This window comes from Perna viridis, chromosome 9 (genome assembly GCF_037379345.1).
Source record: "Perna viridis isolate PV_CMFRI_1.1 ecotype Kerala chromosome 9, ASM3737934v1, whole genome shotgun sequence".
In the NCBI taxonomy this organism is placed as follows: Eukaryota; Metazoa; Mollusca; class Bivalvia; order Mytilida; family Mytilidae; genus Perna; species Perna viridis.
The window spans coordinates 39,567,026-39,583,413 of record NC_142453.1 but is presented as its reverse complement, the minus strand read 5'-3'; the positions used below and the strand labels follow the sequence as shown (position 1 = coordinate 39,583,413).

Sequence of the window (16,388 nt, the reverse complement as noted above, 5' to 3'; positions counted from 1 at the left end):
AAATAAGTAACACAATAATTAAAGAATAATTAAAAATGAAAGAAAAAAATACACACAAAAAAAACATTCTACATGGGTTTTAATAAAACATCCTATTGTTACCCTTTTTTGCCCGTTTTTCTTAAATATGTAGGGGCCACATAGTCCAAATTACATAGCAACCTTCCTTTATTGGTTAGTAAAATCATATCAAAATTTCAAAAGTGAAACTGAAGTTATCGCACAGAAATGAAATGTCCCCAGACAACAAAAATGACAACAGAACCATAACATTATACGACCACATATTTTTTGAAAAAAAAAAAAACAAAAAAACAATTTATCATTCTTTTGTATTGATAAAATAGTAAAAAGAATTGCCTACCTCCCTCATTGATTTTCAAAAATGGCCTGAGAACCAAGAAGTTACCATTTGAATGGCCTTAACTGATAAAACACAAGATAAAAAATACCAAAGTATACTATGTTGTGCTGAATATCTCCGACCTCACTGATGAAGTTACGCAGCAACAGGACACATACATCATTAATGGTGTGGGTAGAAACATGAACAGATATCGTTCTTGATACATTTTATTAAAATGATAATTATGAACTGTCATCAGAGTCCACATGTTCTGGCTGAGATTTGGCCGGCAATTCACGTTCAAACAGGATGACCATCTCACAATGCTTAGTATGAGGGAACAGATCAACTGGAATGGCCTTAACAGGCTTATAAGGATCCCCTTTCTTCTTCTTTGATGTTCTTCTGGTCAAACTGTAATGAAAAAAAAACAGATTCAAACTTAAGAGCAAATATGTTAAGTCATAAAAATCTCCCATTGGAAAACTGCTACAAACAGTGCACACAGGGTTCAACAGTAGGTCTTTGACATACTATCTAAACCAATATTAGACCTCCTTCCTGTTTCACAAACTTCCAGCAACATCAAAGGAAAATACAGCATTGCAATGGCAACCAATTAACATGTGATTACTATATAAACCAACCAATTTTCACAAGACTTTTATATAACTTTTGCATAAATAAAATGAAATTAACATTTTTATACATATTCTTTGAAAATATACACTGTCAAAGGAAAACTAAAGTAATATTGCACATATCACTATACTGAACCTACTGCAATAATAAAACAATATGTAAAAATCACATCTCAGCTAAAAATACATGGAATTCTTCAGGAATACTAAAAAAATGTACTACTTTATAGTAAAAAGATTATTGGACCTTACAGAGTATCATATTTCACTCGAAACTAATGCAATATAATATTTACTCGAGCCAATATTCACCAATATTCAAGCAATAACTCTATATTACGTCACATGACATGAAGTTTACCTCAGTTTCCCGATATCATGCCTATAATTATAGGTACTCTTCGTTACTTTTAAGTGCCTAATTAACTGTCTGTTTCTCATTTTTGTTCCTTGGATTTTTGAATTGTGAGCATTATATCATATTTGGTTTAGCTCACAAACAATTAAGTTATCTCTATTTTAAATGTGATTTTTTTCTTCTGCTTTTGTTTTATCCAGACTTCCCAGTTACCTCCCTGATAAATATTTTAACCGCAGCATCCAGCCCTCCCACCTGTCACCTTCAAGTTCATAAATTTTCAAGAGAGAAAAATGTTATGAGATATGGATGACAAGAAGTTCTATCCTTACAGTTACTGCTATATAGGATTTACACATTTAGCATTAGAATATAACAAGACTGGGTATGGTGAACATGTCAAAAAGACAACAACCAAACCAGGATGAAAATGTCAGCTCAAGGTCACAAATTTGTCTTTAACAAATGATGAGGACCCTCACACCACAAGGCAGGTGGTACATTTCTGGCAAAAACTTCATCAAATTCTCTAAAAGTACTGACAGAGTAGAAAACTAACAAAAAATTTGGAAAGTATCTTTACTATTTCACAATACCTACTCCAGGAAGTTATTTATAGCAGCTCTAGGATTACAGGACACATACACAAGCTTGGTCAGTACTGGACACATCCTGATAGCATTGATAACCTTAGGATCTACAGAACAGTAACAAATATGTTAATTATTCTAATCTTTACGATACACAGCACAAATTCTGATAGTAACGATTAAATACATGCATTTACTGATATGTGGATGATTTCCAAAAAAAAAAATTGTTACATATGAAAGAATTATACAAAGTAGTGCAACAAGGTTATATGGGTGGATCTAGAGCATCAGCAACATCCTATCTATGTAGGTACTCTGAAACATGAATGGCTCAAAATCATTCTGTCCGAATGGACTATGTAGTAAGGAATGATTGTTTGAACTTTTAATGCAGATGCATGGCATATTTTATAAGAAGTCTTGCATATTCCTGTTGGTCAAGGTGTCAGTGAGGTAACATAGCCATGCATTATTGATAAAATAAAATGTTATTTGATTACAAATAGCTCAGCTCCTTTAAGATTAAGCCTGAATCACATCAGCTCAAAACTGATTTTACACTCAAGACTTTTGGTGATATTGACAGAAGAGTTGAATAAATAGTAAACAAGAAATCTTTGAGCGATGGCTCACTAATGATACCCCTGCTTTCCATTACAATATATGAAAAATAAACAACGAACTCAGTAAACAGGAAGTTGTTGTCTAATTTTTCAAAAAAAGATCTCACCATATGGCACACTGACAGAAAGAATGTGTTAAAATTTCAAGCTGGTGTGATGAGAAGTTGATGAGAAAACTGTGACAAAAATAAGTATTACGAAACACAAACACACAGAAACACAGAAACACAGACACACAAGAACACGAACAAGGTTAAAACAGTAATAATTATACTATTTCTACATTTGAAACTATACATACGTATCCCTGCTCTTGGTGGATCTAAGACAGCCACTACATCTTTAGTTTTCAATGACTTCATTATATTGGCCATTAGATCCTCTGCTTTACCACAGTAGTACCTACAGTTATATATACCTACAATAGAATAACAGACAACATTACAAAATCAAAGACACCAGTGAAAACAAATGAATTAAAGTGTGCATGTTAAAGGTTAAAAGTTGACAAATTAGAAATCATTATACTCAAGAATTTGAGAATTGTTTTTTATCATTAACTGTTTAATTGTTCGTTGTAAGGCTTTTGGTCGATGACTTTCTCATTGGCAATCATAGCACATCTACTATTTTTATATGGTTCATGTGCTACAGGCCCTTAACCATGGTGTTAAAGGGGTTACAATAACAAGTAAGTAATTTGCACATGTAAATATAGAACTAATATCCTCTTTTTCTTTTAATTCTCTGATAAAACAAAAATCCCTACCATTCACTCTGGCATTCTTTTTAGCATTTTCTACAGCCTGCTCACAAAGTTCTACTCCAATCACTTGATCTACTTTCTGTAAAAAATGTTGACCTGTCAATTTTTATCAGCATAACAACAGATTTTCAAAATATTTTCTGGTGAGCAATACAATATACATGTAGTTTACATAAACATCAAGCAAGACACAAATTAGCATATCATATATTCCATCTCCATTTTTATATTCATAGTTAAATACCACTTAAAATGAAATTACACTTATCATAAAAAAAAATTTCCTAGTTCTTTAGAATCCTGTGATACAGCTTGTAACTCTATATCCTACTGTCCATAGCTTGAAAAATCAGTCATTCAGCACAAATACCACCATATATTTACATTAGCCATTGAAATCCCAATAGTCCCTGTACCACAACATATATCTAATACTGTAGTCTCTGGAGAAACATTGCACCATTCTGCCACTTGGCTGTAAAGAACTTCGGCACCAAGAGTGTTAACTGCAAAATAAATCTTTTGGTTTTATTTAGCAAGTAAGCCCTTATTAATAGTTACTGTGAGCAGTCTCTTCTAACATTTCCATTATTCTACATGATGAAATAAGCATTTCCAAATGTCACCATACAACTCACTGTAAAGCTTAATAAAATGACCATAAAAACTTTCCACACATTGGAAAAATTACTTTTTCTAACAACTGACAACACTGTCAGAGAAATATTCCACATAAACAATATTCATGCACCTACATGTATGAAATAAATGACTATAATTTATAAGATTTATGGTAAACAATCTCCACTTTATTTCGGTAACTTTTGAAAATTTACATAGGTTATGCACTTACAATGAATAAATAATTATTTTATTAATACATAAAGGGATGGCCATTTGTGGAAGTGATGAAGTGAGATTTGTGCATGACAAGTGCATCAAATACAAGTTATCTCCCTTCACAAAACAACATTAACATGATTTGATTATTTTACTAAGTTACTTTATTACTTCTGTATTCTACTGAAACTTTTGCGATAATAACTTTTTTTGATAAAGGCTAAATATATCATCTTGATGTTCAGGTTATGACCACCTGTCTTCCTGGAAATAGTAATGAAAGATAATAGTTTTAGAAAGTTTTTGAAGATAATTAGAATTCAAACTTAAATAGTCATGATATACAAATATTAAACTCTATTTTTGTCTTAAACTCTTGGGAACTATTTGTACTAATGTGCCTTGATCAGAGGAAATTTGAAAAAGAAAATATGTTTAATCCAAGTATAATAAGTATTTACCTTGAAAGAAAGCATCAGGAGATACTCTAAACTTGAGATCAAACAACTTCTCTTCCAAATGCTGAAAAAAAACAGGAAATAAACATACAAACAACATCATTTCTAATTGAATTATCTACTTGAAAATGTTTGTAAAGTGAAAAAAAATTAAATTTTCTTAAATTCACAACTTTATCAATTTTATTGATATATAACAAAATTTACCTCTTTTCCATTAATGTGTTCATATGCAGCTTCTGTAGTGCCTGTCTGTCTGTAATCATAGTAAGAGAACAGCAAAATACAATAATCCTGATCATTATATATAGTCCCACATTAAAGATGAGGTATAAAAAACATCAACAGAACCGACCTATTTCTCAAAGATGTGAATCCCAAACTGTAAATATTTGACTACTAAGCTAAGTTTAGAAATATAAGAAATACAAAATTTCCACTAATTATATTAAGTTTCAATTACCAGAATTTTGGTTTTTTTTAGCCTATATTTGTGTTTATATTTGGCCATCAATTGGTCGATGTAACTGTTTACTACCATCCATACCTCAACCCGCCATTACATGACTCAAAAATGCTATAAGATATTTAATATTTTTTGGTAAAATGTTTTGACTCATGATACAAAGATCTTTTTTTTTTCAAAGTATTCCAACTTTTCATTTATTTGTTTTGTACACCATCTTATATATATAACAAGTATAGTCTGGTATGCTTCCATGTAGTTTGCAGAGAGCTCTCCCAATAAATCATGTTAAATTCACAAAAATCTAAGTCACAACTCTATTAAAATATTAAAATCTTACAAGGATATTTCTGCAAATAGACTAAATTTACAGTAAAGAAGTCATTTCACATATGCCATACAAAAAGATATTCTACAGATTCATACAAGTTTTGTAATGGTGTATACTTACACACTGCTATAGGTCCTCCAGTACAGACAACTAACATTACAATCTTTACCAGCACCCTCTGTAAAATAATCCTTCAGTCTGGATTTAAGTTCTGCTATTGCATCCTAAAATAAACCAATGAAACAAAACGACAATTCAAACTATTCCAATTCATTAGTCATTAATCAGCATATCAATGTAATCTGTCAGAAATTAGGCCTGTAAAAAATAGATAATTAATCAAACTAGATGACCTACATTTTGATGCATTAGTATAAATCAGCTTTTAAAAGGTTTATTTTTTCAATATTCATCCTGTTGAATAAAAGTAATTCTGTTGTATGTAACATGTAATATAAAATATCATAATTTTTTAACAGTTTCTCATACATATAAATGCAGATGCAAGTTTCACATAAAATTCTGCTTTAAGGGATAAAACTAAATCATCCGTAAGTCCCAAAAGAAAGAAACTTGACTATTAGCAATGAGTTCTAAATATACTTGACAGTAAGTCACTTACTGTCAAGGATGTTAAGAACTCCTTTGTGTCAAATGAAAGACATGTAGAAGGTGAAACGTTTCTAAACTGGATCTCCTTTGGACTGAGCTAACTGTTTCAGCATGTTTTCAGATTATAAAGGTTCAAAATGAATGGAAAATGATACCAAAGTACTTCGAATATATCAGATAGAGACAGGTTCTAGTTTATTCATGTGTTTTCCACAACTGACCTTATTCATTGCCTGAGGATCAGGGGTGGATCCAGACACTTTGAAAAGGAGGAGCACTAGCCAGGGTTCCTCAGTAAAAAGGGGGATGCTAGGACATTATTTGCCATATTTTGTCAATTTTACACATAAAAATGACAACTTATAAAAAAAAGGGGGTGCCAATCCCCTTCACCCTCCACTGAAGCAGACAGAGGATGGATGTGTTCAATAAACAATAGTTCACCAATACAGACCTCATCCATTGTTTGAGGGTGGAAGTCTACAGTTAACAATAGTTCACCACTCTGACAAGTTCTGACTGTTAGTAATCTCCAATGACCTAGATGTGTCTCTGGATTGTAAGATGTTAAGTCACTACTTCTGATAAATTCTTGAAAATGCTAGAAATGTAAAAAATTATATCAGTTTTACAAAAAATCAAAATGTTATGTATTTACATTGATGTAGAAAATAGACAGATCTCTAAATTTATCATCAAGTAGTAAGAATGACCGTTTCTATCTCTGTTATATTGATTGATACATGTATTACAAATACCTATAAATTATCCTACATTATAAATCTACAGGTATCTCATGCAACAGTATTTTGCTATTCAATAAATTATACAACACAGACAAAATAACTTGACAAAATTTTCGAATAAATTTCCTGTTATTTTCACTTGAATTTAGAAAATAATATTTGAAAAATGAAATTCAGGTGAAAGTAGCCTTTCACATGAAATTCAGGTGAATGAAGCCTTTCACATGAAGTTCAAGTGAAGTGAATTTTACATGAATTTCATGTGAACAATATTGCTTGAGAACCTATGTTTTGTAAATATCCCATTTTACATCATGCATTTCTCTTTGTTTATACATTTAGTTAACATGGTCAAAGTTTTCAATCATATTTTTAGAAATACAATCACTGACTCAGTTACCTTGACAACTGTTTTCATGTTATCAGGCATGATAATCAAACACTCTGGTTCCCCAACTGTACTGGTCCCATCCTTGTACAAACCATACCTCATACCAACTGTGTTATCTAGTAACAGTATGGAGAGATCATAAGTATATTATCTTAATCTACATACCTATATCTAATTGTTCAATAGACCCAAATTTTAAATTGAGTTCTAAAGTAAGACGAGGAAAAAACTAACAAACACTGAGAAAGCAATAAGAACTAGGATATTGTCATGTTCTAATTTATTTCTAACAGAGTTCAATAGATAATGCTACAGATACTAGAAATATCAAAATAAATCATACCAAGGGATAGGAATTGGTCAAAGTTTTTCACTGGTTTATGTGAAAAAAGCAAACTGCAAGAATTTTTAATTAATATTAATATAATCTAGTAATTCTTACCTTGGCCATTTATGTCTTTGCCAATTGTAAATTCACACTTGTTTCTATAGCCTCCAGTTACAGGCTGTAAGAAAACCAAACTCATTTGAACAAAAGTAATTTACTTGCATATAATTTATTTCATCTGAACAAGCAATATTCTTCTAATATGACTGTGGCTTTTACTCCTTTCAAAGAGATAAAAATATAAATTATATTAAATAGGGATTGAGTGTCACCAATGTCCTTTATATATATATATGCTCTGAAACATGACTGGTAGTAGTATGGAGTTAGGAGATGCTTGTTTGAACTTTCAACACAGTCACACAACATGTCTTATAGGAAGTCTCTCATGTTCTCGTTGGTCAAGACATCAACAATATAACAAAATAACAGTGTATTATCAAGAAAGTCAAAAGTTAATTGAGTACAAAATTCTATGTACAAAGCCTTAAGTCACATTGTTGTTTCATATAATTAGACTTCAATTCTGTTTCTACAACAATTTACTGTAACATTTATTGTCTAAGATGAATAACAAAAGAAGATACATTTCCATCTATCCTACAACAGTATACTTACAGATGGTTTGATTGGTAATAATTCACAGCATTTACCATTGTACTGATCTCTGAAGAAAACCAATCATTATGGTGTAATGTAAATACTTGAAGCAATAAACATTCCACAATAGCAGGACCTAATCTAGAGGGTGAAATGAGCAAAAACTTCTCCTTGTTTGTGTTCACCTCTCTCATTTGTCTTTGATAGGCAGAAAATTTTGGTAATATAATGTCAATATTGTTATCTTTCACATAGAATTAACTAAAACTTATCCTTATCACTGATTAGACCCTGTTGATAGCTTTACAAAAATATGGTTATTTTTGCTTGAATACGAAGCACTTTAATATTTTTCCACTTTTATTTTACAATGACTCTGTTTAATACCCAATGACAGAAAAAAACAAGTAATAAAACTCATAATCAAGATCGTCAAAATCTTACATTTTATTCTTTAAAAGTCTTTGACTTTTCAACATTAACCCCTGTAAATGAAACAAATATGTGCAGTACCTCTGTTCTTTTATCCATGGTTTGAAGTCCATATTATTTTTCTCAATTAAGTTAGCCAACAACTGTAAGGTCTTCTCAAGTTCTTCAAACTTTTTCTGAAATTAGGAAAATAGAGATTGTCAAAATTTCAAATATTCTACAATAATTACTAATGTATCATGTGCATGTTTATTTCTATATTTTTGTATGGATTTTTAAATTCTGTATCATCATATTAGGACTGTCTCCCGCCAAACGTCACAACACTTTTCTCTTGTGTTCTTAACTCTATTTGACAACATTGACAGTTTTGATTATCAATCCCCCATCACGAAAAGTAAAATTTATTTGAAAATTACAATAAATTATTGAAAAAAATCTATATAATCAAGGGAATGATCAATTGGTTATTGTGAAAAACTAAACTTTTATTCTTGCTGAGAATACTTGAGAGATGAAACATGGTACAACACTTATTAATTCTTGGTGTTCTTTGGCACTCATTATCATATATCAGTAATTCACTTTAAATTAATATCCTTTATGTTTTGATGCTCCTATTTTCCAAGAATTTGTCAACTTATCCTGATTATAACTTACTAAACAAAAATCAAAAAGATCTCAATGCAAAGATTATGAGTGAACATATGTCCTTTCACCATTTTTAGTAAGACTTGACATAGTTAAAACAATAAACTACTGTTTAAGATATACTTTTCCGGGAATACCAATTTTCATGGTTTTAATTAATAAGTCAAACCACTAATTCAAATTTCCAACAAACTTTAAATTTCAATACAATACTGTGAAGGTCTAAAAAATTCACTAATTCAAGAATGCACTAAATACATAATTTTGACAAATAAGAAATTGATGACCCTGAATATATATGTATCTTAACTGTATGTTAAGCTGCAATTACCTTTAGCTGTTCTTCATAAGGAATTTTCCATAACGGTGTAACAGCATTCTTCAATCTATAAATACATAACAACATATTTGTTATTTTCTCTTAAGGGACAACTTTTTAGCTCATAATATGTTTCTGTTTTACAAGACTTTAAAAAACATGAAATTGCAAAATAACTAACAATGTAGGTCCTGTCTATATAAAGTAACATACCAAAATCAAAATCAATATGTCCAATTTGAGCTGAGTTTTTTGAAGAACAGAATTAGACAGACTGATGGAGGTGACTCAAATTTTTGGGTGAGGGTATAAATTACACTGTATTCAATTAAGTATTAATTAAAAGGGGAGTCATAGTCTGTTCACATTTTAGCTTGAATGCATAGCCCTGAAACATTAATTTATTACTAAAATGCATTATATGAATGTACATGTAGATTAAAAATAAATCATACCTTTCATCAGGAGTCAGCCCATCATCATTAAACTTCGGTTTCTTTTCATCTCCTTCCCTTGGATCACCTTCAATGATATAAATTTATTTAAAATTATTCTCCCAGATCATCAAGTTAAAATATTGATGTTTTGAAAATAAATAATGAATCAATGATGAAGAATTAGAAGGCAAGTCTGTGTGCCCACAATATAGGGACCAATCACATTCAATCGAATGCTAACTATCAAGAGTAATACCGGTAACTGCTAAAAATAATCTGCTTTAAGTTCATAGTGCTGAAGTATGTGCGTTATTAAACTTAATCCATTTCTTCTATCTATTCATTTGATTAAATTGAACTGTAATTCTTGACTTTTGAAAATTGAGCAATTCAAAGGTCAAACATGACCAAGGCTTTGCTCCCCTGAGCCAGTAAACATATTTCCATACAAACCTGCTCCTTGTGCTTTCCTTTTCTTCCACAAAGGATCTGCAGTAGCACTAGCTTTCTATAATAAACAAGGACTATGTCACATATTCAATGTATTCATTTGAGGTCTGATTAGTTGTCACATGTAATGAAAGACCTTTCTGGGTTTGCTTTTGTGACATTTTGTTAAGATTTTTATATTTTTGGACACTTTCCACACATTCCTATTCTGCACTGTATATCATAAACATTACATACATTTCTTAGAAATTCATCTGTATGTAAGTACTTTGTTTATTTTTTTCCTCTATGATTTGGTCAATTTATCTACTTCTTGGATGGGTAGATATTTTGCAATATCACATCATGGGACGATGTGATATGAACTAGTGATAGGAAAAATTTGCTGTTGTGATTAATTGTTGTGTGATTGTGGCATTGTGATTGTGTGTGTTGATATGTATGATTTTTACTAAGTTAAAGGTAAAAAAAAAAGATCCAGAAATATACACTATGTCCATTCTTATTATTCCATACAAATAATTGGTTCTTCAGGTGAATTGTATTTTATAAGACTTATGATCACCAAATTTAGCACCACAAAATGTTCACACTCACAGTATACATGTACATATTAAACAGAGTGCCCATATATGTACCTTTGCTGATAATGGCCCACACTTCCATACATGTCCATTTATTTTTTGTATTGCATCTTCCCTTTCTTCCTCACTCCTAAAACAATTTTTTATGATACTTGCAGCTTTAAACAACTTAAAAAACTGGTGTAACCATGAACAACATAAACAAACTGGTATTACTGTGAATAACACTAACAGTAGATTCTGTAAAAATTTATGCAAAATGTTGTGACTACATAAAATGATTACTCCTAAAAAACCCATGAAGACTTTCAAAAGTTTGCAAGTATGCTTGCTTCCATTTAATACCAGTCGTTTAGAATAGAAAAAAACTCATTTTATATTTCATAGTTCTGACTATGATGTTTGTTATTGAAAGTAATCACAATCACAAATTTACATTTCACCCACCAAAATTTAAAAGCTGAACAAATGACAGCATACACTGGCATAGGTAAAATGAGATTCCTTGGATTCTCCCTCTAAAAATAACCAAGCTTCATTATAAATATTAAGTAAAAAAATGGGCATCTAATTTGACATTAAAATGATACCCCTTCAACAATGCAAAAAACTGGGTGGGGAGGTTGAAACAACTTATAGTAGCCACAACTTATCTGAACAAACAGAAATTCAAACTTGATCTGTATTTTATGACACTCAGTAACAATAAAATGATTGAAAAAGTTTCTTCAGTATATTTTTTGTAACTAAACTGTCAGGGGAAACAGATGAACAGACAAGTACCTTTTTGGAGGGTATCACTTAATACCCTTCTTCCTAAAATGGCAGAGTATAAAAGGTATTACCCTCGCTAATTTCTACAAACTAAATACTTATGTGTGTAAATAACTTGCTCTCCTTTACCTACCTGAATGTAGCAAAAGCAAACTTGTCATGTCCAACAGCTTTGACTTTGACTGGATTAACCCCCATACCACTTAATCTCTTCTTCAATTGCTGAAGATAGATTGTAATTAAGTAAACATGATAAATTATAAATACTGGTATATCATCTACAGGTTTGTGAAACAAATTTATTACTTTTTATACTTTTTCTTATTTTTAACTTGTTAACTAACATTTACTCTCACACTTTCTTCAAAATTGACACAAATTACAGCTTTCATAACCAGCTGACAGTTTCCACAATAATGTTTTTTATCTGTAAACATTTTTTTAGCTGCATATGATTTTTTTCAGCACTTGAAACAACTGTGCTCATGAAATATCTTACATAACTTATTCACACCATTCCAACAATTAAGGAATGTTCTCAAAAGACAACTGAAGTTACTAATCCTCTATAAACATACCTTGAATCCAAATCTTGGTAAATTAGAAATTTCAACTTTAAAAATTTCTGAAGTAAACTCTTGTCTCTTAGTATATTGATATGGATCACCATCTTCTTTCCCTCCATCAGCTTTGTTCTTCTCTGTGTCCACATTATCATCAACCTTTATTCCCTCTGATATTTCAGCAGGTTTCGAAGAACTATTGAGATTGTCTGTTTGTGCATCTCCTGTTCCTTCATCCAATTCCATTTTATTTTTTAAGACTACAAAAGAGTTTATATTAAAATACACGTACCAGAAAAGAGTTTTATAATGAGTTTTGTTATCTATAGTGATTACATGTACAATTCAATACTTTTCTATCAGTCCAGGTTATCAGGATTTTCAGGAGAAATATCTGATGGTCATTCATGCATGGGGCAACAAAGTAAATAAAAGTCATTCTCCAAAGATTGTATTATTAAATCATTTGAACTGAAAGTATTTCTATACATTTACTTCTATTAAGTGTCATTTAATAAATTGTATCATTTTTAGAATTACCCAAATCATTTCACTTTCAAGAAAAAATTATCATTACAAAAATGTTGTGCATTTTGTATATAAGGGTTAAGATCACATGCAAGAGATTTGGATTCCAGGTTTATGAATTTTGAAGAACCGAATCTTGAGATTTTTTTCAACTTGAAAGATGTTTGTAAAGATTCTAATGCATCACTAACATTCTAATAGTTGACTTACTATACCATACATATTAACATGTATTCAAGCTAATAGATAAACATGTATATTCATAATAATTCAATTTTATCATCACTTTGGTGACTGACACCTGTGGACTTTATCATGTAGCAGAAGTCCCCATGAGGAGTTACTGTGTGTCAGAAAACTATTCAATGGCACCCCCCCACCCAGTAAACAAGTGAGACGATTTGTTTCTTGACCAACACTATTAATTAACTAATCCTCTTAATTCCTCTAAGTGGTTGATAAAATCAGAAAACGAATCTCCCATTATGACAACTCTAGCTTAATGGATTTGCTGTGAAGAAATTGGACTTTAAAACTGCATTGATTTCCACTTTAGAAGAGTTCAGATTGAAGGATTTTGCATTTTAAAACTCAAAATTTTCTAGAGGGCAGTTGGGACCAGTGTACATTTACAAATATATACAAGAAAGTTACCTAAAAGATTTTGGTGTTCTGACCCTGGATCAGTTGTTTAAACTGATCCTGTGACACAGCATTTATGTATGTAAGAGATAATGGAAGCTCTATTTGTAGTAATTGGTTCTGGCAGCAATTAGTAGGTATTGAGATGGGTTTGTGTAACGTGTATTTTGAGATGGTTGGGGAGTAAGGTAGAGTTTTGGGTACACTGCATTCAAATTACGAGTTATTTTGTATGTCATTGTGACTAGTATTATTTCTCATTTGATCTCAAAGCAGATGATAATTAGCATGTTCAATAATTTGCTGTGTTGTGGTATTTGTAGGTGACAAATCTTGCTGCTCTGCATTGAACTTGTTCTTTCTTGTTTTTAGTTGACTGTGTGTTCATTTTAAACAATGATAACCACTGGCTATAATTTAGGGGGTAACAATCCACCGGTACATCACAATCTTTTCAGTTACGATCCAGATATCAATACTAGGGCCGTTTTTATGATTCAGATACGATTCTTCATTTAGCTTAACCCGGTCAAAAACGAAGTAGTGACTGCTTAAAAATTTTGTTTCTCAACCACAAACCGATGTATCTGCTGTTTTGAACACTTCAGATTTGCTAAAAGTGTAATAGGTAAAGGCTAGTCAATTCCTATGGATATCACTATGTGCCATTTTTTTCATACTCTGTTGAAATGTAAATGAAACATGTCTGTTAAATTGTGATACTTGATCGTCAGCCAAAAATCTTGAAATGTATCAGATCATAGTAGAGTGAAATCATTACACCTCAACTATAATCACATTTTCATTATTTGTTTTAGTGCTAAGTGTGTGTACCTGATGGTATTTTTTACTCCAATTTCAGTTGTGATCTTTCTTCCAACAAAATGAAAACCATGAGTTTACCCAAGTGAAGAGACCATACACTTGAACAGTATTCCAGGTTAGATCTTACCAGTGATTAGTAAGCCAAACTTTTTGATTCAATAATTTTATTTTTTTGGTTTCTTCTCAAAAACCCTATGATCTTATACGCTTTTGCGGTGATGTTTTTGATATGTGTGTCCTGATTCATCTCTTTTGAGATTCTTATTTTGCTGTTGTCACCACCTTTAAGTTTAAGAATGTACTGGTCAAGGAGAAGTTCTTGCGGTAGCAGGTCGATCTGTCCCATATTTTTATCCATGCCCAAGTCGTTCTGTCCCCAGTCAATACGTCCCCAAGTTGATCCGCCCCCTCTAACAATTTTATTGCATAAATTTATGTGGACATAAATTTAGTGTCTTATACCAAAACTGGTTCTTTACAGCCAATTTTATTTATGATTACAATCATCAAACTTTCAAGATAGGTATCTTAATTGGAGAAACTGTAAAGTTCGGTATATTTATTCAGAAATAAAGACATGCTTTGCAGGCTGTTTCATTAGTACATGTATACGTTCACAAAAATGTCGATTAAAAACAAGTCAATAGAAAACAATAACACTTAAAAAAAAATTACTTAAATTGACTAATTACTTTTAATTTTGTAATGTAATAATCACACAATATATGTAATTACTGTAAACTGAACTCATAATAATATTTTATGAATTATAATCTATTCATTTTTGAATTGTGAAATTTAAGAAAAAACATAGAAAAGGATAAGATAATTCATATATTCAATATATATATTTAATATTTTGATTGTATAACTTTCTATTGCATAACACTTTGAGTAAATGATTGGGGACGGATCAACTTTTAAAACTGGGACAGATCCACTTGGGGACAGATCAACTTAGGACAAATCAACTAGGGGAAAGATTGACATGAAATCCTTCTTGCCAGCAAGTAATATCATTCCTCTCCTGTGAAACATTCAAACAATGTCATGCCAAAATTTAATGAAACAAAATATCAAACAGATTGTTGATACTCTGCTGTATAAAATCATACGACTTTCTTTGAGGAATAACATTTCGGTAAACAGATTGGCGAGAATTACTTCTGTCTTGAAAACAGCGAGATTTATCTACTATCTGACCAGTACTGTCAGTACGTCAGTAGTGTCACTAGTGGCAGTAGTTTGAAATTGTCGAATATTCAAAGGGCTGGCAACTTTGGAAATCAACAAATACTATGGGCCACTGACTTTCTCATTCTTAAATCGACCACTGTTATCTAAAATTTCAATTCACTTTTCAAGAAAGAAAAAGAAAAGAAAAAAGCACCTTTTCCTTTTGGGAGTTTTACGGATGGGGAATGGGAAGACAACGGAACGCCGTAAATGCTGTCAACCCGTCCCAAAACTATATTACCCCATTTTCAACCTATGATAAATACTCGTTTTCCCGAAGTTGGACCCTAATAAGCAGACATTACTAATGATGTTCAAACTGATTTTCTACCATAGTTGATTATTAAATCCGACCATCATGGCAAGCCAAAGTGGACAAAAATCATTATTTTTTTAATATTAGAAAAGATTTTTTTAATATTAAAAATTCATTTTGTAATATTAAAAATCCATTTTCTAATATTACAAATTCCTGATTTATTAATATTATAAAATATCACACATTTTTTAATATTACAAATTGAATTTGTAATATTAGAAAATGAATTTGTAATACTAGAAAATCAGTCACATTTTTTAATATTACAAAATGACTTTCTAATATTAAAAAATCGCAACTGAATACCACAAATCCATTTTCTAATATTAGAAAATCAATTTCTTATATAAAAAAAAAATCGCTTTTCAATATTAGAAATTCAATTGAATTATTAAAAAAAATAGTGTTTTGTGAAATTAGAAATCTAATTTGTAATATTAAAAATCATTTTTTAATATTAGAAAACACT

The 16,388-nt window shown here is 30.8% G+C and overlaps 1 protein-coding gene across 3 annotated transcripts; it reads right to left on the bottom strand.

Annotated features, from left to right (window-relative positions):
• Positions 1–557: 557 nt before the first annotated feature.
• Positions 558–15,841, bottom strand: LOC148608464 (tRNA (uracil-5-)-methyltransferase homolog A-like). Of its 3 annotated transcripts, none has more exons than XM_088546744.1 (20): positions 15,755–15,841; positions 12,385–12,629; positions 11,940–12,028; positions 11,087–11,162; positions 10,452–10,506; positions 10,017–10,083; positions 9,574–9,628; positions 8,673–8,767; positions 8,178–8,226; positions 7,614–7,677; positions 7,181–7,287; positions 6,489–6,635; positions 5,543–5,646; positions 4,833–4,881; positions 4,629–4,689; positions 3,712–3,833; positions 3,331–3,406; positions 2,863–2,979; positions 1,946–2,042; positions 558–760 (listed from the first exon to the last, which is right to left on the bottom strand). In XM_088546744.1, exons 2-20 carry the CDS (start codon positions 12,613–12,615, stop codon positions 589–591), a joined length of 1,833 nt encoding a protein of 610 aa, XP_088402870.1. In that variant the 5' UTR covers positions 12,616–12,629; positions 15,755–15,841; the 3' UTR covers positions 558–588. The 3 variants fall into 3 exon arrangements, with proteins under 3 accessions (XP_088402870.1, XP_088402868.1, XP_088402869.1); XM_088546742.1 differs by lacking the exon at positions 15,755–15,841 and adding an exon at positions 14,374–14,505; XM_088546743.1 differs by lacking the exon at positions 1,946–2,042 and having other exon boundaries at positions 15,755–15,837.
• Between the last annotated feature and the right edge of the window lie 547 nt (positions 15,842–16,388).

Coding starts and splice junctions, on each gene's coding strand:
- LOC148608464 (XM_088546744.1), bottom strand. CDS start 12,615: ATGGAATTGGATGAAGGAACAGGAGATGCACAAACAGACAATCTCAAT. Junction 6,636..7,180: donor ACATGAAAACAGTTGTCAAG/GTAACTGAGTCA, acceptor TTACATTTCTAG/CATTTTCAAGAATTTATCAG. Junction 4,690..4,832: donor AACACATTAATGGAAAAGAG/GTAAATTTTGTT, acceptor GTTTTTTTTCAG/CATTTGGAAGAGAAGTTGTT.